General features: G+C 36.5%; 1 protein-coding gene across 3 annotated transcripts in view; it reads left to right on the top strand.

Annotated features, from left to right (window-relative positions):
- The window catches only part of LOC106871237 (uncharacterized), a 33,539-nt gene extending 15,263 nt beyond the window's left edge, over positions 1 to 18,276 (top strand). For all 3 annotated transcript variants that reach the window (XM_089365881.1, XM_089365882.1, XM_014917587.3), the window contains exons 3-5: positions 6,508 to 6,925; positions 10,004 to 10,231; positions 13,737 to 18,276. In XM_089365881.1, coding sequence (XP_089222007.1) covers positions 6,508 to 6,925; positions 10,004 to 10,231; positions 13,737 to 14,113 — 1,023 coding nt within the window. In that variant the 3' untranslated portion in view covers positions 14,114 to 18,276. The remainder of the gene's footprint in view (positions 1 to 6,507; positions 6,926 to 10,003; positions 10,232 to 13,736) is intronic.
- The last annotated feature ends 6,412 nt before the right edge of the window (positions 18,277 to 24,688 follow it).

Raw genomic sequence — 24,688 nt, forward strand, 5'->3', positions numbered from 1 at the left:
CATTAGCTGATTTTATCCAAACAATTTGCAGACGATAATTCCTTGTAAGATTATTTAAAAATCTAAAAACAACAAGCAAGAGTGATGATTTTTAATCTCTCTCTCTCTCTTGGCACTCCGTCGCTTACGACGTCGAGGCTTCCAGTTGATCCGATCAACGGAACAGCCTGCTCGTGAAATTAACGTGCAAGTGGCTGAGCACTCCACAGACACGTGTACCCTTAACGTAGTTCTCGGGGATATTCAGCGTGACACAGTGTGACAAGGCTGACCCTTTGAATTACAGGCACAACAGAAACAGGAAGCAAGAGTGAGAGAAAGTTGTGGTGAAAGAGTACAGCAGGGTTCGCCACCATCCCCTGCCGGAGCCTCGTAGAACTTTAGGTGTTTCGCTCAATAAACACTCACAACGCCCGGTCTGGGAATCGAAACCGAGATCCTATGACCGCGAGTCCACTGGGCCATTGCGCCTCCACGATGATTTTTAATAACAACCATTAAGTGAACTTTTTGAAATACATAGACAGTACAAAAAAAGTGGGTCTTGTCTTTAATGACAACTAGTGAAACCCAACGGACATGTTTCAATCGTATCAAACGTCTTCAATGAACCATACTCTACTTAGAGAAGCTTTGAAATGGTCAGTATGTATCTATAGAAACAGAGGGAAAGTAAAGCTGATTGTTCTGATTACGATTATCAGGAATGTGGCTGTGAGTCAGTAACTCAGAGGAGGGTTCTGTATTCTAAATACAAACATACTTGAGTCTCACATGTGTAATATAGTGAGTTCAAAACCTTCAAGTAATTGACGCAGTCAGTAGACAAAACCCGTCTCTCTTCCCTTTTCTCTTTGTCTCCCTTTCTCCCCTTTTCTTCGCCTTTTCACTCTCTCTCTCTCTCTCTCTCTCTCTCTCTCTCTCTCCCTCCCTCTCTCTCCCTCTCTCATGAGTATATCTCATTTGATACCAACCCGCCTGAGACTGTTCTTAGCCTCCTATGATACGAACTTATTGTTTTGAAGTGATTTGATTTAAAATCTTCATGATGATTTATGATAATTTATGTTCAAAACGCCAGCTTAATAATCACGATTATTTTACTAAACTCTTCGCTATTTTCAAAAGTAATTGAAACAAAGGTTGTGTACGTCACCAAAAATATGGTAGCGAAAGAGTTAGAAATCTAAATTCAACAATGAATAACTCAAAAAAGTCAATCAATTGAAATACGTTTGTATAACCGTTTAATTGGCACGTTGCAGAGAGTTGTGCCGAGCGGTGTCACTGTAGCGTGCGGTCTACCTGGCCAAACCACTGAAACAATAATTTAACGATCATCGTTTATAGTACAGAGCTACTTTTTATTACACGACTTATCGCACGAAATCAGTAGTTATTAAGCCGTGTGCTACGGTGTACTCGTGCGTTGCGAGCTGTGGTATCTAGGTGCGTCGTTGATTTTTAGAGGTATAAATTAGAGTTTTTGGAAATTAATACAAATGTTCCACTGTCTTGAAAAACTTGTTCTTGATTTTGTTATAAAAAAAAAATGTGATTAATAAAACAAAAGTTTAAAACTTTCTCTGGAAGCGCAGCCATGGCTGTGTAACAAGAAACTTGTTTCCCAACCATAGAGTTTTGAGTTCAGTCCTGTTTTGTGGTACTTTGGGCGTCTTCTACAATAACCCCGGGCCGAATAAAGCCTTGTGAGTGAAACTGAAAGAAATTTGTATATAGATAGATAAATAGATAGATAGATAGATAGATAGATAGATAGATAGATAGATAGATAGATATGTGTTTGTGGGCCTTTGTGTTTGTCTCCCCACTACCGCTTGACAACTTGTGTTGGTTTGTTTACGTCCCCGTAAGATTAGTGGTTCAGCTAAAAAACCTGAACATTATATTACGAAACGCCGGTAAAAAGTCATGTGTAAATTATATTACTTCATATAATGAATATATAAATGCACACACACACACACACACACACACACACACACACACACACACACACACACACACCCACACTTATCAGAAACGTTAGCACGCTGGGCGAAATGCTTAGCGGTATTTCGTCTGCCGCTACGTTCTGAGTTCAAATTCCGCTGAGGTCGACTTTGCCTTTCATCCTTTCGGGGTCGATTAAATAAGTACCAGTCACGCAATGGGGGCGATATAATCGACTTAATCCGTTTGTCTGTTCTTGTTTGTCCCCTCTGTATGTAGCCCCTTGTGGGTAGTAAAGAAATAACACACTTATCTTACTTTCTTTTTTACTTGTTTCAGTTATTAGACTGCGGGCATGCTGGGGCATCGCCTTGGAGAATTTTTGGTCGAATGAATGATCCCAGTACATATTTTAAGCCTGGCATTTATTCTATCGAACTCTTTTGCCGAACCGCTATGTTATGGTGACGTAAAAACACCAACGGCGGTTGTAGACGACAAACATAGACACAAAGATACACACACACAGGCATGTACATACATACATATATATATATATATATATATATATATATATATATATATATATATATATATATATATATATATATATCTCGTCTACCAAATCCACTCATAAGGCTTTGGTCGGCCCGAAGGTTTGGTAGAAGACACTTGCCCAAGGTGCCACTCAGTGGGACAGAACCCGGAACAATGTGGTTGGAAAGCAAACTTTTTACCACACAGCCACGCCTGCGCCTATATATTATATCTCTATATAGTAGATATTATATATATATATATATATATATATATATATATATATATATATATATATATATATATATATATATATATATATATATATATATATATATATATATATATATATATATATATATATATATATATATATATATATATATATATATATATATATATATATATATATATATATATATATATATATAAAGTTCTTTATAACTGCATTCAGTTTCATCAAGTGTTGGACACGCATTCATATATGTGTATATATATTTATACATTTGCATACATTTGCATACATAGTATATTACAAATAAGAAGATAAGAAAGAGTTGATTACATCTTTCATGACCAGTTACAATCGTCTCTGTACCAACCTTGTTTTCAACCCCAGTTCATGCAAAAGTTTCATTTGCAATTTTGCAATTAAGAATGTCATTTCTTCAGACCTACATCAAAGTTACGTTCTTACATTGCGTGTCTGCCAATTATTGAGTTATGTTTGTATCTTAGTATATCTATCCTCGCTTATCATGAGTGTTTGGTTATAAAAAAATTTTTTTAACAAAACCGTAGGGACCCTTATTCCATAAGACAACTAATTCTTTCTACTATAGGCACAGGGCCTGAAATTTTTGTGGGAAGGAATAAGTCGATTGCATCTGGTACTTATTTCATCAACCCCAAAAGGATGAAAGGTAAAGTCGACCTCGGCGGAATTTGAACTCAGATCGTAAGGACAGACGAAATGCCGCTAAGCATTTTGCCCGGCGTGCTAACGATTCTGCCAGCGCGCCACCTTATCAGTCAATTAATGATAGAGACAGGATCTTCGAGAGAAATTTTGCACGGCAGACCAAAACTGTTTCTCCGTCCCAGTGATGGTTGTGATGAGGGTGGACGTCTTTCAAAATTCAAGTGCGCTTGGAAATTTTAGCTGAGAGAAGGGCCTACCGTCAGTTACGCATGGACTCTCTCCATGGCTCTCCGAGCTCTGGGTCCGATATACCCACTATCTCGCCCACTACTTGCATAGGCTTGTAGAGAGAGAGAGAGAGAGAGAGAGAGAGATGGAGTTAAAGCGAGTAACGTTGTACTTACAGCTGTCGTTGGGGATGATGATGATGATGATGATGATGATGAAAGTTGTAGTGGTCGTAGGTATGGCGGATAGGAAGTGCGTGGGTGGGGCTGGGGTTAGAAATTGGAATGGCGCTAATGGCGTTAGCGATCGTAATAGTTGTGGCAGTAGCAGCCAAGTTACGTGATACAAAACCCTCTTCTAACTTTTAGCAAACAGCATATTTTTGTTTGTTTTTTGGTTTATTTTTAACGCTTGTGTGTGTGTGTGTGTGTGTGTGTGTGTGTGTGTGTGTGTGTGTGTGTGTGTGTGTGTGTGTGTGTGTGTGTGTGTGTGTGTGATTCGGTAAAGACACAGTTTAAATATATGCGAGTTCATAGAGTCCATTAGTGATGGTGGCATTCAAATATTTAGCTTACGTTCGTGATATTTCTAAAACTTATTCTTAAATTCGACATCAGGTGTTGTCTTTGGTTCTGCTTCCTGCAACCGAAAGGGTAATCTATAAAAATAGTCGCACTTCCTTTGTGTGCACGTGTGTGTGTCCGTGTCCGTGCGTGTGTGTGTATACATATATGCAAATGTATATACGTACGTATATATGTATGTGTGTGTGCGTGTATGTGTGTATGTATGTATGTATGTATGTATGCATGCTTGTTTGTTTGTATGTATGTATATCCGAAAGACCAAATGAAAACATCATGTACTTTAAATAGACGTGTAAAATGATTTAACGACAAATCATGCTCAGTGGGGCATCCGTTGTTTGACATCCACACATTCCAAATATTTGCCTCGTTCTTATCCAACCCGCATACCTACCAATCTACCTTTCTTATTTCTTTATTGTCCACAAGGGGCTAAACATAGAGGGGACGAACAAGGACAGACAAAGAGATTAAGTCGATTACATCGACCCCAGTGCATAACTTGTACTTAATTTATTGACCCCGAAAGGATGAAAGGCAAAGTCGACCTCGGCGGAGTTTGAACTCAGAACGTAACGGCAGACGAAATACCGGTAAATCTTTCGCCCGGCGTGCTAACGTTTCTGCCAGCTCGCCGCCTTCGATTTACCTATCTATTTACCTATCAACCTATCAAACTACACACCTACATTCCTACCTACCCACCTGCCTATACGAACCAACGGGGAGACCTGCCCCAGCTCGGCAGTTCGACATAGAATGCATTTGTTCACTAAAGTCCACAACAACAACAGCAAGTAAAACCGGAACAACAACAACATCAACAACATCTGCAACAGCAACTAGAGTGTATAGATGAAAACGAATGCCAACGTGTGTGTGTGTGTTTTGCCTTTTATCTTTTACTTGTTTCAGTCATAAGACCGCAGCAAGGCTGGAACATCACCAAGAATTTTAGTCGAACCTCAGTACTTTTTTTAAGCCTAGTATTTATTCTATCGGTCTCTTTTGCCGCACCGCTAAATTATGGGAACATAAACACACCAACACCGATTGTAAAGTGGTGTGGGAGGGGAAACAAACACACACAAACATACATACATACATACATACATACATACATACACATAACATACATACACATAACATACATATATACATACATACATACATACATACACATAACATACATACATACATACATACATACATACATACATACATACATAAATACATACATACATAGTTCGAATTTACAGAAAACAAAAGACGAAGACAGGTGAAAGAACAACAAGCAGGTGTATTAGTTTGACGCTCAGAAAGAACGGAAAAGTATTTGACGTTTCGAACCTACGCTCTTCGACAAAAAGGATTGAGAGGGGGGAAAAAGGAATGCGAAGGAACAAAACAGAGAGAGAGAGAGGGAGAGAGAAAGAAAGAGAGAGAGAGAGAGAGAGAGAGAGAGAGAGAAATGTGTAAGGATTAACGGTTCAACATGATGAAATGACCAGAAGAAACGCACACACACACACACACACACACACACACACACACACACACACACGCACGCACACACATATATATATTGGAATGTAAGGGCTGTTAATTATATTAAAATTCACAAATCGCTCAAAGCGGCGAGCAGGCAGAATGTCTCCGTGCCGGGAAAAATGCTTAGCAGCATTTATTCTGACTTTGCGTTCTGATTTCAAATGCCTCCGGGGTCGACTTTGCTTTTCGTCCTTTCGGAGTCGATAAAATAAGTACCCGCTGAGCACTGGGGTCGATTAATTGACTTTGACACTCTTCTAAAACTGCTGTTCTTGTGCCAATATTTTAAACCAATATAATCAGAAATCATTAATATGATATCTTTTTATATAACATAGCTGGTTAAATACACAGAAGTATGTATAATATATAAAACTTCGAAGGCGGTGAGCTGGCAGAAACGTTAGCACGCCAGGCGAAATGCTTAGCGGTATTTCGTCTGTTTTTACGTTCTAAGTTCAAATTCCGCCGAGGTCGACTTTACCTTTCATCCTTTCAAGATCGATAAATTAAGTATCAGTTGCTTACTGAGGTCGATCTAATCGACTGCCCCCATCCCTCCCAAAAAATTTCAGGCCTTGTACCTAGAGTAGAAAAGAATACATAAAACTTTGATTACATGTATCCATAGTCTTGGAAAACCTTGGCAATAATATAAGCAGAAAGATTTCCAATTTGTGTACTTCTCTTGCTTTTGGTTTCAGTTTCGCTTTCTTTTCTTTTTTTCAGGCGCTTCTTGGCAAATACAATGGATCATGTGGCGTGTGTGGAGACCCGTGGGATCAAAGTCCACGGGACCATGAAAGGGGTGGAAAATTTTATGAAGGAATCATAACAGGGACTTTTGAGGAAGGATCAATGATTAAAACTGCAGTACAAGTAACTGCTAATCACAAAGGTTATTTTGAATTTCGAGTCTGCCCTTACGATAGCCCTGAAGCTGGTGATATTGAATATTCAAAGGATGGCAATTTTGTTGAAGTTAGTCAATCGTGTTTGGACAAACATCTGTTAACCCTCGGTGAAACTTCTTACACCAGATATTACATCCCACATACATCACCAATTATGCTTAACAATATCTCTCTCAAACTACCAAGTGGTCTGGTCTGCAAAAAATGCTTATTCCAATGGACGTACGTAACCGGTAAGTACAATTCTCTGTTACCATGTATTCAATAAAAGAAAGCAATGATATCGATAGATTAAATTAAAATCGTTTCAATTAGTGATCTAAAAAATCATCATAGCTCTATTTTATCATGTTTTTGAAAAAGGTTGTTTTGTTTTGTTTTACATTGTTGTTTTCTTTAAAGGAAACCATATGATTAAGGCATGTTCTAAAAGTACTTTCAGCGTTAAAGGTTTCGTGGTGGTTGTGTCGTTGTCCCTTAACCCAGGGGTTTTCAAACTGTGGTCCGCGGACCACAGGGGGTCCGCAAGGACAAGACAGGGGGTCCGTAGACAGCAAATACTTTTTATGGGCAATTTGATTTTATATGTGTTTTTTAAGCGAGATCTTTTAATTGACAATAAACCTATTTGTTAAATACTGTTAAATAAATAAATGTAAAAATGTATGTTATTTTAAGCAAATATTTATGTATAAATTTCATAAGCGTTTATAAGGGGGTCCCTAAGGTAAAGCCTGAAATATAAAGGGGTCCGCAAGTCAAAAAGTTTGAAAACCACTGCCTTAACCCATTCGAACTTTGGGATACTACTCATCGCTCTGTTAAGATTACACGAGACTTGAAACACAGACCAGAAAGCTAATGAAACACTTGTCAGTTGTATGTTACTGTTATTGCAAGTATCAATGATGTAAGTGATGTAAAGCAGTGAATTGGCAAATTCGTTAGCACGCAGAGCAAAATGCCCAGCAGCATTTCGTTCGTCTTTACGAACTGAGTTTAAATTCTGCCGAGGTCGACTTTGCCTTTCATCCATTCATGGTAGATAAAATAAGTACCAGTTGAGTACTGGCATCGATGTAATAGATTAGCCCCTCCTTCGAAGTTACTGGCTTTGTACTAGAATTTGAAACCAAATATATTTTTATGGAGCTAAGATAGCGTTTTGTCCTCGGTTTGTAACTATGGAAGAGATACAATACAAACCATAATGAATCCAGAACGAAATATGAATGGATGCATAGATCTTCGAAGTTCGACCGTGAGTATTCAATTTTACCTAGTCGTCAAATGAACGTGGTTGAGTATTCGTAGACATGTGCATCTTCAAAGTAATTCTGAAGCAGAATCAGTGTGACACATTGTACAGGTATAATTGATCCGACAGATTTCTATGCAGTTCCCATCAACCCAATTTTCACTCAGAAGGTGACTGAGCACTCCGTCGGTTACGACGAAGAGTGTTCCCAGTTGATCCGATCAACAGAAAAGCCTGCTTGTGAAATTAACTAACAAGTAGTTGAACACTCCACAGACACGCTTGCCCTTAACGTAGTTCTCAGAGAAATTCAGCGTGACAAGTCTGGCCCATTGAATTACTGGTACTACTCATATTTACCAGCTGAGTGGACCGGAACAATGTGTCTTTAAAGTGCCTGACACAAGGACACAACCCACTGCCAGGAAGCAAGCTCACGACCTTATGATCATGAGCCGATTACATAAACAACGCCAGGCGCATTGACTTTCACAAGGAATTGGTCGAGCCGGAGCTAAAGAAAACGACATTTGCTCAAAACACTTGCAGTAAGATTGAACCTGGGACCCCGTGGTTGCAAGAACAAGATAAAAACGCTAAATGCATGACACTGATTTTATTTTTAATAGCTCAGTTTCAGGAAGAAAGGTAGCGCTAGTAGCTCTCTTCTGGGCCTTGGTAGTTGATGGGGAAAAAAGGAGAAAAATGTTTTCAGAACAGTGACCAAGACCCATTGCTTGCAAAAGAAGGGGCTCTGTTAAAAAGGGATTCAAGTGTCATTGGTGAAGTTATTGATACCAGTTACTTAGTCAAAACTGAGCCATAACTGTACTTAGTTTCAAATTGCTAAGGTGGAAACACAGGAGCAGTCATAGTTCCGTGGTTAAGAAACTCGCTTTGCAACCACGTGGTTCCAAGTTCAATCTTCCTGCGCAGCACCTTGTTCCTTTTACTATAAACGAACCAGTACCTTTTAAGTGAATTTGGTAGATGGAAACTGTGTGGAATCCCGTCGTATATGTGCATGTGTGTGCGTATCTTTGACAACTGCCGTCGGTTTGGTTTACGTCCCCGTACATTAGCGGTTCTGCAAAAGAGACAGGCTTAAAAATTAAGTACTGGATTCGATGATTTATTCGGTCCCACTGCGTGGCACCTTGAGTAAGTGTCTTCTACTATAGACTCGAGCCGACCAAAGCCTTGTGAGTGGATTTGGTAGACGGAAACTGAAAGAAGCTAGTCGTATATACGTATATATATATATATGTATGTGATGTGTGTGTGTACGTTTATGTGTCTGTGTTTGTCCCCCTAGCATCGCTTGACAACCGATGCTGGTGTGTTTATGTCCCCGTCACTTAGCGGTTCGGCAAGAAGAGACCGATAGAATAAGTACTAGGCTTACAAAGAATAAGTCCCGGGGTTGATTTGCTCGACTAAAGGCGGTGCTCCAGCATGGCCACAGTCAAATTACTGAAACAAGTAAAAGAGTAAGGCTGTACCTTTATGTCTAGACGGACCTGAAGCAGACTTAGAGTAAAGAGGGCATGTCATTAATAAGATCGTAAATGACGGCGAAAAAACTTGGACAAACCTGATTGATCGATTGCTCAAAAGATTAATCAAACAATCGATTAGTAAATTGGTTAAATGGTCTACCAATTAATAAATAAATAATAAAGAAGTAAAAAAGAACTAGTGCATGAGTTTTTGTGGCTGTTTTGCCCTAGGTCAACGCTGATTGGGCAGATGCATGCCTAAAGATGTCTTCAAGCCGTGATCAACCCGTCATTTAAGCAATGTAAGATTAGATTATCTTGTGTCCTTTCGTTATTTAAAACCCAGCCGAGAGTGATTTGAAGGTGATTTAGTCAATACATCCAGCAGGTCATTACAAAGAAATACAGACGTCTGTGGAGGAGATTGTTCTTTTTTTTACTTTTTTGTCTTTTTGTAAAATAGACCTTCGACGTGGTTTCTGATATTTCCTATTTATGCTTTCATGAAAATTAAAAAAATATTTACACTATGTCCTATTTTAATTTCAATCCAGGTAATAGCTGGGGTAAGTTTCCAAACGGAACGGCTTGCATTGGATGTGGGCTACAAGAAACATTTAAAGCTTGCTCTGATATTGTCATCAACCCCAAATCGACCGGTAGCTCAACGTCTACACCACCTATAACCACATATTCTACCACAAAGTCGCCATCTACCGAACAGAGCACAGTACTACTCAGCAATTCGCCGACAACTGAGGGAACAAAATGGAGAGCAACAGGTTGGTTTTTAATGTAAAACATTACATGTTTACATACATACATAGATGCATGCATTCATACATACATAACACACACACACACACACACACACACAAACACGCTCACACACATATGTGTATGTTTGGACAAATGGATGTATATTCTTTTATTCTTTTACTTGTTTCAGTCATTTGACTGCGGCCATGCTGGAGCACCGCCTTTAGTCGAGCAAATCGACCCAGGACTTATTCTTTGTAAGCCTAGTACTTATTCTATCGGTCTCTTTTGTCGAACCGCTAAGTGACGGGGACGTAAACACACCAACATCGGTTGTCAAGCGATGTTGGGGAGACAAACACAGATACACAAACATATACACACACATACATACATATTTATATATATGTATATATATATATATATGTGTGTGTGTGTGTGTGTGTGTGTGTGTGTGTGTGTGTGTGTGTGTGTGTATGCATATATGCTCACTCACAGTCACGTGAAACACATACATGCACACCCACACACACACGCCTCTATGTGCACATATATATGCAACCATACACATGTACACATATACATATCCGCACACATAAACAAACTGAATAACGTACGTTGCTTTCTGGAGAAAATTAAACTCGCATAACGAGTTGAAATTTGAACAAACTACGGGCAGACTAAGCACGCATATAAGTGGCTGTGAGAATGTGTACAAACGTTTCGTTAACGTCCATGTGCACATTTCATATAGCTTGCAAATTTTCATATTTTATATTAAAAATAAAATTTCTCATTTGTGATTTTTTTTTTCTTTTAAACCATAACCATGAATCAACAGAATCAAGACAAAGGGGGAAAAGTACGCTCATGTACGCACGCACGAGCACATATATATGTATTTGCTATAGATTGATAAACAGTTAAAACATCCTTTCATGCTATGTGGAGTTTAGCTGTATCTTAGAACGGTTTACCTCTTATTTATATGTATTTCAGTCACTTATGTGACGAACAATTTGTTTAACGAACAGGGTTCCGAAATGGATATGTTCGTAAATACAAACCCCACTGTAATAAGTTACAAAAATAATTAGAGCAGAAAGAGACTAATATTAATTTGAACCTGACTGCATTAAAGTGTTGGATGTTGGTGATGATGGCAAAGACGATGCCAATGGCAACAATTTCCAATGAAGCTAATACCACATAATCGTAAGCAGTTACAAATCGTGACAAATTTTCTATCAATGTGTTAAGTATATTGACACTCATTACCGTGGCAATATTGACAAAAGCAAAGACATTAGAAATATTGAAGTAAAGCACACATTAACTTGCTTAATACATAATCATGGTAACTCTAAATAATCAAGACTACCACAAAGAGGTTAACATTTTTTGTTCAAGTTACAAAAAGGAAATACACACAAAATTTTAAAATATATATTTTTGAACTGACTTAATGTACCAAAGTGTAAATTAAATATAAATCAGGAATCAGTAAGGATAGTGAGAAAAAAGGCTAGTTTGGATCTTAGCTGGGAAAATAAAAGAAACTCTTTAGGAGACAGGATGCAGTTATATGCTTCTGTAATATTTGTTCTTAATGAGAGCACTTCGTTATCCCATCAAGTATTGACAAGTCGTAAATGTCACTACACAGTATTCATGGTCTCTGGGTCTTCCTGAATGGCACACCTTGAATTATTTTAGCAGTTATGATGATGCATGTTTTATGCGGCCCACTTCTCGGAAAAAGTTGCCCTTGCTGGTCTACAGCTCGCTCACCAGTTCCTTTTGTGTCCTTATCTTTTCCTTTGACCACTTCTTGTCCAGTGTGGTATCTGGCTAGAGTTTCTTACTATTTGAGTTTTTGAAACGTAAACACAGTTGGCTTCAATGTTATTAGCTCAACTAACTGCATTTTTGCTTGGGGTTCTTGCTTTTGTAACTATCCAGAAGGATAGACATATCATTGAGAACAATAGATTTAGTTGGTGATCTTGTTATCTTAATTCTAGCTTTTGGTGAAATAGAAGAGGTTAGAAAGGGTCAAGTGGTGAAGACATTGTTTAGGCCTAGCTAAAGGCATCTGGCATATGTAAAACTGCTGTCAGAGAAAAACCATTGTTCCACCATGGGAAAAGTTCTGCTGAAGTGTTAATTTAAATTTGGCAATGGTGGATCAAATCCACTTCATGCCTGCGAAATTCACTACATATATATATATATATATATATATATATATATATATATATATATATAACCTCTGTGTGTGTGTGTTTAACCCTAAAAAGCTCTATGCATTAACTAAATTATCTAATGTTGAAGAACTGATTTTCTTAATTTAACAAGCAACAATTTCAATTCATTCAGACTATACACCTATCAAAATGAGGAACACATTGTTGAACAGAGATCCATAAAACCAAAAATATTAGCATTACATGAAGGCATGTTGCTTACTGGTTAGGGTATTAAACTCATAATTATGATTGTGGGTCCAGTACCCCAGCCAGTAACATTGTGAATTTGATTCTTGAACTGGGTGGGAAATTGCATCCTTGAGTAAGACACTTCATTTCACATGGCTTCAGACTACTCTATTAAAATGCATACCTGTTGGTTACTCGTGCAGATGTATTTCTTTCCAGCTCTCACATTCAGGATGTTCCAATAAATCAAGAGTGAGAGGGCTGAGAGTGCATATGTGTTTGTTTGTGACTACATAAGCACTTAAAACAATTAGAAAAGGCGTGGTACATGCCACCAATCATACTCACTTGCTAATGATGACTGTGTTTTATTGGCATTACAGAAATGGAACACCAGTCATGACAGAAACTTTTATTTGAACTTTACCTTGGTTAGGTGGATGCTTCTGCTGATTAATAAATTCTATAGCTGACTATATGATTCTTGCCCACAAAAATGTTATCAGCATCATTCCTACTAAATGCTATTTATTTGAAAAACATCTCTGGATTATATATTCTCCAAACAATACAATTTTCCTATGCCTATGTATGATCTTCAGTATTTATTTAGTGATTCATTGATCACTCATTTTGCACATATAGTGAAGGCTGTGTTTTGCTGAGAAGACTACAATAAGACTAGAACATGACTAGAAATGCCTTTGCTAGTACATATCATAAAATTCACTTATATATTTTTATATTTTTTACCTTTTCCTAAATGTGTCAGTAGATAATTATTTCTTTGAATATTTCCAACTATCTTTGATCAATTTTAATTTATCATCCCATATCTTTCTTTGATCGCTTCTACACTAAATACCATTTATTATATTATTAATCTATTACTGCTATCTTAGTGTATCATATTAATCTTTCTTTCCCTTTCATATTGTTTCTCATTTTCCTGTGTGATTAATATTTCCAAGTATCTACAACTCATCTAGAAATATCTACATCATGCCAAATACAAAAAAAAACTTACCTATCTATCTCTTACATTCTATATTTTTTTTAAATTTTATTTTTAAATCTTTGTGCCCATCAGATGTATCCCTGACAACACTAGGCAAATGGACTCGAATTCTGACAAGCAGCCTTGGTACGACTACCAGTCTAGAAGCAGATGAGCCTACAAAAGCTGAAACTGATAGCTGGTACAGCTCTAAGTTTAGTGCAACAGCAGAGACAGCAACAACAACAACAACAGCAGCAACAACAACGACAACAGCAACAACAACAACGACAACAGCAACAACAACAACAACAACACAAGCACCAAGTAAAACCACAATTAAAACACAGCAATGTAAGGCTGTTGGTGTCTGGAAAATAGTTAAAGGAATAAGTCAGTGGTGTATTGATAACTGTCGCCGGGGATTTTGTCCTGCGGGTTACTGTTCACCTGAATGTAGATATGTTTAATAATTTGGAGTTTTTTTCACTGGTTATTTAATTGTAATTATTCATGAATGTCTTTTAAAAAGATTTTATTCACTCATATAAATGAGTAAAAATTGATTTGCTTATAATGATTTGAACCTATGATGCTTTCAATATTATTAGAAAGCTGCAATTATTAACGCTAAATCAGCTTTATGGACTCTTCAGAATATTTTTTTTTTTTATTTACTTCAAAAAATTGTTTCCATTCAACAACAACAAAAAATTATATTTTGTCTTACAGAATTTGAAGCATATGTTTCAAAAATACAATTTTCAAATTTTTCTTTGGTGTGGAAAAGGGAAGAATAACTTAATTTAAATATTAAGTTGTTCTGCTGCTTGTTGCAATGAAATTGGTTTCCATATCTTCCCTGCCAAATTGATAGTTATCAACCTGTTTTTCTATTATGGACTCAGTTGTTGTATTGATGATGATTTTTATAAGTATTAACAATCACAAACTCATTTCAAACAGTTGTATATGACTGAACTGATTGTAAAAGGAATGTGATCATTATTGACATCATTATGACAAGATGACCCCCAAGACAGAGAAATCAATTGGAATCAGAAATGATGTATGAGAAAAATGCTCCTACTTAAGTTAAAAATTGCTGTTTGATATCATTCATGTTGAGATGCAAGCAGTTGTTGTACTTTATCTTTTCTTACAATTTCACATTCATTGATTTCTCAATCATTGGAGCTTATGGGTGCTAAATATGCTACCCAGTTGCTTTCTCTTCTTTTGTAAAGGTATCTATTTTCTGTTATGTTAGCTTAAATTATATCGCAAAAATATATAATGCCTGCATCAGGCTATAAATATTTGACTGACTACTTAGAAGTGAACCTCTTAGCTATATAATTTCTTAAGATCTTAACAGAAATAAAGAAGAGAAAAATTCCATGTTTTTTCATGTGATAAATAACTTGCAAAAGTAACCTCTCTTATTTCATATTGTATAAATATATTCTGTTTACAAAAGATACCAATAAGTCTCTACAACTGAAAAATATTTCAGATGCTATGAAATAAGTCCTATAATTTTGGGGTTCAGAGTTTAAAATTTTTGATTAATGTTGAGTCCAGGATAGAACTTTATATGGCTTATAACAACGTTAAATTCAAAACTATTGGTAACATGTTAGCAAGTTAAATGTTAATACATTAATTACAACTTGTGATGAATATATGTATATATTGGCAAAAGAGGAACCATGATTCTGTAGACAAAAAAATATGTGTAAATGCATGATAATTTATTCTTACCAGTATAAATGGTTTATTAATAATTGCTCTGTAGGTTTCCCAATTAACATTATTGCAAACTAATTGGTAATTTTGAGTGACAGTTTAAAAACGTGAATACTTAATAAATTTTGTATCAGACCATGCAAAATTTATGAAGATTTGAATTTTGAGAACATTTTAAAACATAACCAAAAGGGATGCAGTCACAGAAAGCTGAATTTTTTAGTCAAAGGGTTCAATAGGTTGGAAGATGTAAACTAGCACTTAAGTTCACTGATTCAATTTACCCAGTTGTAAATAGGTTCCATGAGTTGGTGCAACTTACTGTTGTTGGAACTATCATTAACTGAGTTGTACCATACTCAAGTCATCCAGTTAGACAGGAGTAATGGGAAAAAAAGACAATACTCCATGTTTTTCTCTGTAAATAATCCTGTAAAACTGAAGAGGATCTCCAAGAAGTCAAAATCTTACACAGCAGCTTCAACTCAGTACAAAAGCAATTATGATGAAAGAAGGATAAAAATGTTATTTTATTCTTCAAGTATGTCTCCATGGAGCCTATATAATCTTTTCTGTACCAACATATATTATAACATAATAATGTTTGATTTAAAATATTCAATAATCACATTTTATTTTGTAAAGGACATGCATACTCAAGTATTACATGTCTACACTTGATATATTTCTATGCATATAAAAACTAGTCTTGCGGGGGTAGGGGTGGAGGGCATAAAAGAAATTGCGAGATTGGTCAATGTGTAGTGTGGAGTGTTAAGATTTGTTTTGTTTTTGTTTGTGTTTCATGTTTATGTTTATGTTTGTTGCTTCTTTATTTGTGTTTTGGAGGGGTTTTTTTTCTGGCCCTCTTATGTATGTATGAGTAAAATATATGCATTTAACTTAAACAGCTTGCATTCAGTATTATTCAAAAATGAATACAATAGAAAGTTATACTTTCTTTCACAAACACATGCATGCATACACATATGCACATTTGTGCATTATAAATTTTGCCAGTTCCTATGTGCATACATACATTTATATATATATATATATATATATATATATATATATATATATGTATGTATACACACACATAAATACATATGTGTGTGTGTGTGCGTGTGTGGTGCCTGTGTGTGTGGGGGGTGCATGTGTGTGTGTGTGTCTCTGTGTGTGCACGTGTGCATGTGTATATACGTCTATATATGATTCTATGTATTGTCACTGTTTTGTAATAGACTTTTGTAAATATAAACATCAACTGTTAAGTTTCCTAGACTGGAAAACACTCCAGACAAATTAATTTCATATATTCTATTAAGGATCAACAGAAATTCTTTCCTGCAGTTTAACAAAATACTACATCTGTTCAAAAATACAATTGCTAATAGCAATCTTCTTAAATGGTTATAAATGTTTTGAGCGAGGAACCGGGAGTCAATTTAAAATATTAATATCTTTTATAGTGATGATGATTATGATGATGATAGTAATAATAAAAGTGATTGTCTAATATAGGCACAAGGCTTGAAGTCTGGGGGGAGAAAGTTAGTTGATTACATTGAAACCAGTGCTCAAAGGACATTTATTGCTCATCAGAAAATAAATTGCAAAGTTGACCTTAGTAGAATTTGAACTCAGAACATAAAGTTGAGCAGAGTATGACTAAGTACCACATGCTAATTATTCTGTCAGCTCACTACCTTAATAATAATAATCTTTTCTACTAAAGGCACAAGGCCTGGAACATTTTAGTCAACTTTGCCTTTCATTCTTTGAGGGTCGATAAGATAAATACCAGTTGAGTACAGGATCTATGTAATTGAGTAGTCCTCACCCAAAATTGCTGGCCTTGTGCCAAAATTTGAAACCATCATCATCATTATTATTATTGTTATTATTATTATTATTATTATTAATGAGATGGCATGGTAACAGAATCAACAGCATGCTGGACAAAATGCTTAGCGGTATTTTTGTCCATCTTTATATTCTGAGTTCAAATTCCACCAAGGTGGACTTTGCTTTTCATCCTTCCAGGGTCAATAAATTAAGTACCACTCAAGCATTGGGAGCGATGTAATCAACTCATCACTTCCTCCAAAATTTCAGGCCTTATACCTATAGTAGAAACAATTATTATAATCATCGTTATCATCATTATTATATTATTATTATTATCATTATTATTATTATAATTAAGGCAGTGAGCTGGCAGAATTGTTAGCACGCTGGACAAAATGCTTAGCAGTATTTCGCCCATCACTACGTTCTGAGTTCAAATTCTGCCAAAGTCGACTTTGCCTTTCATCCTTTCGAGTTCAATAAATTAAGTACCAGTTATGTACTGAGGTCAATGTAATCGACTTATCCACTCCCCCAAAATTGTTACCCTTGTGGCAAAATTTGAAACGATTATTATTATTATTATTATTACTACTACTACTACTACTACTACTACTACTTTAGCTATTATATTATGTATAATGTCACAAGGTGTCTGCTTTATTTTTAATTTCTCTAATTTCATAAATCCCAATAACACTAGATAGGAAAATTATCTTCCTTGCTTACACATCACCAACTCAACATTTGTAAATGAGTCATTGTATGTTGTAGGATTTTTTTTCTGTTGTTTCCATCATTTTTTTCCTCCTCCCCCCACCAAAAAAAAAAATTGTTTTTTTTTTTCCACACAGATCTTTATATATGTAAATGTATAACGACACCCCATCTTTCACTTTCAAATTCATCCTAGTACAAAAACAAAAAAACCTGAAAAAATATATTTTTCTGATTAAAAAAACTGAGTGTAAATAATGATTAATATGAAATAAAGATTTATATATATATATATATATACATATTTTAAAATCAAGTATGTGTTTGGTTGTTTTTATTCCAGTCACTTTGTCTTTCATCCTTTGAGAGTTGATAATGTAATGTATCAGTCAGATATTGGGGTCAATGGTAGCAACTAACCCCATCATCTCAAAAATACTGGCCTTGTGCCTAAATAATAATTATTATTGTTCATTGCCTTGCTGAGTATGTTTTAGAGTAATTATATAGTTTTACTATAGTGATTTTAGTACTTTTAGTATAGTAATCTTATTGTTTTATTTTGTTAAGCTGACCATGACTGCAAGGGACTAGTTGACCACCTTTTGTTATTTGCTCCACAAGGCATAATTTAAAAAAAAAAGATAAGAAAAATTTTCAAATCAAACCCAAAAGTTTCAAAATGGTTACCATGCTTTCATCTTTGCCAGCTAACCATCAATAGAAGATTCTACGGGAATAAGGTTAATGGTCCTTCTCTTTGTGTTCGTATTATTTAACATGGCCTTTTGGATGTGCGTAGCTTGGGATTGGGAGCAGGCAATGTGAATGCGCGTAGCTTGGGATCGCTTTCAAAGAAATGCCACGTGGTCAATGGCCTCAGGTTACCAGATATAGATGTGGTGACCATAAGCGAGAACTGAATTTCCGAGATACGAACCCTCACGTTCATCTTCGACGGCTAAGTAATTGTATGTATCGCCCAGACAACTGGGCTCGAGAGGTGAAATTGCAGTGTTATTTCGCGATACCGACTATATACCTGAGCCCAGAAGGTAAATCGATTTAATTGGACATGATCAGCAGCGAAGGCCATACGTTCGGACAATTCGTTGCCTACGCTCATGCAGGAGCAGAGCAACCAAATTTCTTCTCGAGTGTAAAGGTCTTACAAGGAACGCATAGCTCTTTTGTGCTAGTGTGTGATTGAAGCACCATCTTGGATGCAAGATGGGACTGTGTGGAGTTAACTGTTAGGAAAATGGCGCGCAAAAGTCTCACAAACCAGCTTAGACATTTTCAACTGCTTGACAGATGAAACCAACTGCATTTCCACAAGGCGTGGGTTGTCCACAGTTTTAAGACACCGGTTACAAAGCCACAAATTTATGTTTGTACGGTCGGTCTCAATAGACTTCATAAACAGAGCTAGGTTGCTGGAAGCTGAACGCATTTTGTCCGCAAAGCTTACACAGACCAGAATTAACGAATTAGTTATTCACGTGAGTAATCGCGAAAGGCATCACGATCAACGTGCTTACGACAAGATTGGCCTCCGTTTAATTTATTAATATGAAGTACGAAGGCTGCCTTGTCAGAGCTTAGGCAATACTCTAAGACATGAAGGAATGAAAGCCGTTGAATGGGTCAGAGTGGTGGAGACACAACATATCAACAACGTAACAATTCAGCCTTTAGCAGATCGTGATCAGCGCGCGACACTCGATCTTGAGCAGATATATCTGACTTTGCACGGCTATTCGGGACTAGTAGCGGGCTAGATAGCAAGACCGATTCCAGTGACTACCTCGATGACCTGAGCGACTCTCAACATCGGTGGTGGAGTGATATGAAAAACCGATAACAGCCGCAGAGATACAGAAAGTGATGACTATTTGCACAAGAGTCATATCGCTTGGTTTAGGCCATCTACCCTACGCGCTTTACGCATATGCTAGACTTGTTTGGCAGCTTATGGGCAGATATCTACTGTAAATGGTATTTCCTTTTCTGTCAGGAGTTGTAGTACTGCTGAGAAAGGACTCGAACAAAGAGAGCCACATTGATAACTTATGGCTCATAACTCTGCTAAACGCAGAGTTCAAGATTATGGCCATGGTGTTAGTGAAGGTTGGTGCGTATTGTCGTTTTTCATATCTGTGATGTACAGACATGCACCATCTCAAATAGTTCTGTTCATGACAACCTACACTTTATGCAGTACACCATAGAAAAGATGGGTAAGGAACCTGGTATGGGTGGGGTCCTGATAAACTCAGATTAATCGAAAGCTTTCGATATGGTTAGCTAACAGCAGTCGGTTTCGGTCCCAGTCTCAAGGACTGAATCACCGCTATGTACAGCAACATCTGTTCGGTAGTCAGAGTAAATGACCACCAAACGGAACTATTCATTGTAGTTCATGAGCTCAGTTTGTGATAGTTGTTCCCTCTTGTCTTTTCTATGTGTACTGACTTCAGAATCATAACGTGGGAACAAGAGACTTTGAGAACCATAGCACGAGAACTAGAATGCCAAAATATGTCTCGGTATATATGGTCGATGTCATCGTAGAGCCACACACCGAAAACACCGAGATGATCAGCACTGCTCTAAGGAAATACGAGGCAGTAACAGGAGCCCAAACCAACCAAGAAAAGTCGCTGGTCCTGCAGGTGGGAACCTGGAAAGGAAGATCCATGCCGTCCAACAGTCGTGGGGCTCTGGTCGAATGTACAGGTTTAATTGCTCGCGGTCGAGAGGACGATATCCCTGAGGGGTCAGACAGAAGTGGCCAACGTCTACATGTTTGGTAGTGCCATCAGCCATGCTAGCCCGAGATGCATGCAAAGCGACGGAAACGTCCTACACGCAGTGGTACACTACTCGTGCATTTGCTGATTTGTGAAATTATGTTGAACTGCTTCTATCACATGTTCCGTGTAGGACAGATCCATGTAAAACAGATCCGACCATCAACCAACTCCATCGAAAACTGCCTTCCTTTGGGGTAAAAGGGCAAGCAGTTCTCCTCTGTTCAGTGGCTATAACGAAATATATTATGTGATGGACGAGGCTGAAATCACTGAAGAAAGTCACATCGCCTTCATTTCACCGGGAAGGACGCAGTTTTTTTTGGGGTTTTTTTTTGTCTGGTGGCTTTAGCAAAAGAGGTTCTGTGGTGAGCCAAGCCAAAAAGGCTGAAGACAAATACCTTCTAATTTGGCCAAGCCTTCGTTAACGTTGAAAAGGAAATTGAGGCTTCACTGTGAAATGCTAGCTTCCTGCATACTTGTTGCAAATGGATGAGATTGGCGAGTATGAACCGAATGAATTGGCCTACTCTATGCGCCTGTGCATGAAGCGTAACTATGGTTTGTGGGGTTTCCACGAGTAACCCTCGGAACCTTGGAAATCTACTTCTTTCGAGAAATTATTCATTGTTAGAATTGTTTTTGCTACTTTTCTGTTTACACGCCCTTGTAAATAATTCCACATTGTATCATTTAGTACCGCCCCTGATCTCTTTGCAAACACTTTGTGGTTAATAAAGAAATAATTATTGTTACTATTCTTATTCTAATTCTTCTTCTTCTTATTATTATTATTATTATTATTGTTCAGTAGTTTTATTTTTATAACGTGCTTTCACTTCACTACCGAGCACAGCTCTGTGCGCCTTGGGTATGTGCTGTGGTTTGCTGTCGTGCTCTTATCTTTACTGTATTGAAAGTGTTTTGCGTAGAATGTGTGCAGTGCCCAGTAGTGCAATTTTCTGTATGTTATATATATTTGTAAGTCCTGGTATTTTTGTTATGTATTTGTCTGAATATTTTTTTATTATACCTAAGGCACCTACTATGATAGGAATTGTTTATGTTTTTAGATTCCACATTCGAGTTATCTCTATTTCCAGGTCTTTGTATTTTGAAAGTTTTTCCATTTCTTTTAGAGAAACGTTGTCATCTGCTGGTATTGATACATCAATTAGAAAGCATTTTTTTTCTTCATGATCTTTGACAACTATATCTGGTCTATTTGCCTTAATTTCTCTATCTGTATGTATTGGCATATCCCAGAGTATGGTTGCTTTCTCGTTTTCTGTGACCTTTTCTGGCGTGTGTTTATACCATCTTTTTTCTGTTGTTATTCCATAGTGTTGGCATAGCTTCCAGTGTATATAGGTCCCAGCTCTGTCGTGTCTGTGAATATATTCCTTCTTAGTCAGGACTGGGCAGCCAGAGATAATATGATTTATTGTTTCTTGTCGATCTCCACATATTCTACAGTTACTTGTTATATTTCTTTTCATTATGTGTTTTTGGTAATTTCTGGTGGGGAGGCACCAGTTTTCATTTATGTTTTATGTAGTGTTTTTGGTACCGAAAGACTTTCAAACTTCGTATACTTATCTATTTTGTGTTATAGAACAGAAAAAAATTTTGTATTCGAATTTATTTCATGTAAAAAATTGTCTTATTTCGATAATTTCAACCAATCACTGACAAGTATTCAGCTGTTTACACTTACTCCTTTGGCACTTTAAGCGGTGTAAAGCATATTTAATCTCCATTACTTCTGACATTTTGCAGAGGCAACACACGTGTGTTCGTTTTCCCTAACCCTAACCCTAATTGACTTGCTCCTTCCCTCAAAAACCATACCTTGTGCCTATAATAGAAAGGTTTATTAGCTACTGCCAATATGCTTCAGCCATTTTTTGACAAGGAAATAATAATTTTATCACCACGAGAATCGTTTGTTTACGTAGTCAGCACTTACTGTTATTCGGCCGAATGGACGTCAGTCATTGGTTGAAATTACAGAAATACGACAACTTTAACATGAAATAACTTGCGATGTTTTATATGACACATTCTACCAGTGTCCCAAGTTTCAAAGTGTTTCATTAAGAAAATACTGGTGCCCCCATTTTGAACAAGATCCGATTAATCTGAAAGCATGTGTTTAGGAAGCTAGCTTCTTAACAACACAACCGTGCTTGTGTTTCATCTAACAAAATACAGTTCTGGTGAGTTGAATAAAGATAAACCTGATTAAAACCCTCTCTATTGTTAAGAGAACAATCCTTTACAACAAACACAATAGACTCAGGATAGTTTCAGTGTTAAAACAACACAAACCTTAATTAAAAGAAAGCAATCCCCATTTAACACAAATATCTTTTAGGAAAATTCCCAATTGATGGAGACCACCCTTAGCTAATGGAGTCTATACCCACAACAGTTACAATACAAACCCACGCAATCCTCTCAGACAACCTGTCAGGAAGTATGGTGGAGGAAGTAATAGAGCTTTTAGAGTAGGATAATTGTCTTAAGATAAAATTTTTCGGGGAAAAGAGGTGACTGTATCACAAAACAGGAAACTAAAATAACAAAAACAAATAAACAACAGTTCTTTTATATTTACATATTTAAACAAAATAATGACACTTTTGTTGTGTTGTTTAGCCCCAGGTCAAAGACCTAACCTGAATGAGGAGACCTATGACCAAAAGTGTTCAAGCCATGATCATCTTGCATTTTTTTTCCTTTTTAATTTTCTGGTACTGGACTAGGACTACATTCTCTAATATTATTCTTCTTACAAATAGCAGGGTATAATCTAATAGAGATTTGGTTCTTAGTTATTTCATACCACCACCACCACCACCACCACCACCACCACCACCACCACCACCACCACCACCACCACCACCACCACCACCACCATCACCACAATTTTCTGTTTTACATAAACAATAACAATAACAAGAATAATAGTAATAGTAACAAAAACAGCAATGATGATTAATTATCATTATAATTATATTAATTCAATACTCATTTCTCAATTCTTCCTATAATGACTTTTAACAATAATAATAATAATAATAATAATAATTATTATTATTATTATTATTATCATCATTATTATTACTATTACTATGGTTTCTTGAAGGTGGTGCACATTGGACAAAGTGCTTAGCATCCCTCTTTACATTCTGAGTCAAATTCTTTCAAGTTTGATTTTGCCTTCAAACTTGTTGGAGTTAATGAAATGAGCACCAATTAAGCACTGGCGTTGATGAAATCAACTATACCCTCCCCCAAAATTTCAGGCGTTGAGACTACTGTAGAAAGGATTATAATTATGATTTCTAGCATTGGTACAAAGCCACAAATTTTGCAGAGAGAAGGGGACAATTGAGTAAATCAACCTCAGTACCTAGTTGGGTGACACTTATTTCACTGATCCTTCTGCTCTAAGTATGGCAAGGTAAAATCTCCTTGGCAAGAAGCTGGATTCAAACTGATGAAAGAAAAGGGCGCAACAAAATACTCCAAAGAATTCTGTTTCATGCTTTAACAATTTTCTAAACCTTTCAGTGAATACAAAAGTAAGAGAATATGAGACAAAAATAGTTGTGAAAGGTATCAAAATAGGAGATTTGTGGGTATTCATATATGTGTGTGTGTTCATATATGTGTGTGTGAGTGTGCATACATACACACATATATATATATATATATATATATATATATATATATATATATATATATATATATGTACACACACATATACTTATATATATATATATATATATATATTTTTTTACATATATATATACATTTAAATATATATATACTTTTACATATATATTTGTATATATATATATATATATGTATATATATATATTTGTGTATATATATATTTGTGTATAT

Source organism: Octopus bimaculoides, chromosome 18 (assembly GCF_046866305.1).
Source record: "Octopus bimaculoides isolate indiv1 chromosome 18, ASM4686630v1, whole genome shotgun sequence".
Taxonomy (NCBI): domain Eukaryota; kingdom Metazoa; phylum Mollusca; class Cephalopoda; order Octopoda; family Octopodidae; genus Octopus; species Octopus bimaculoides.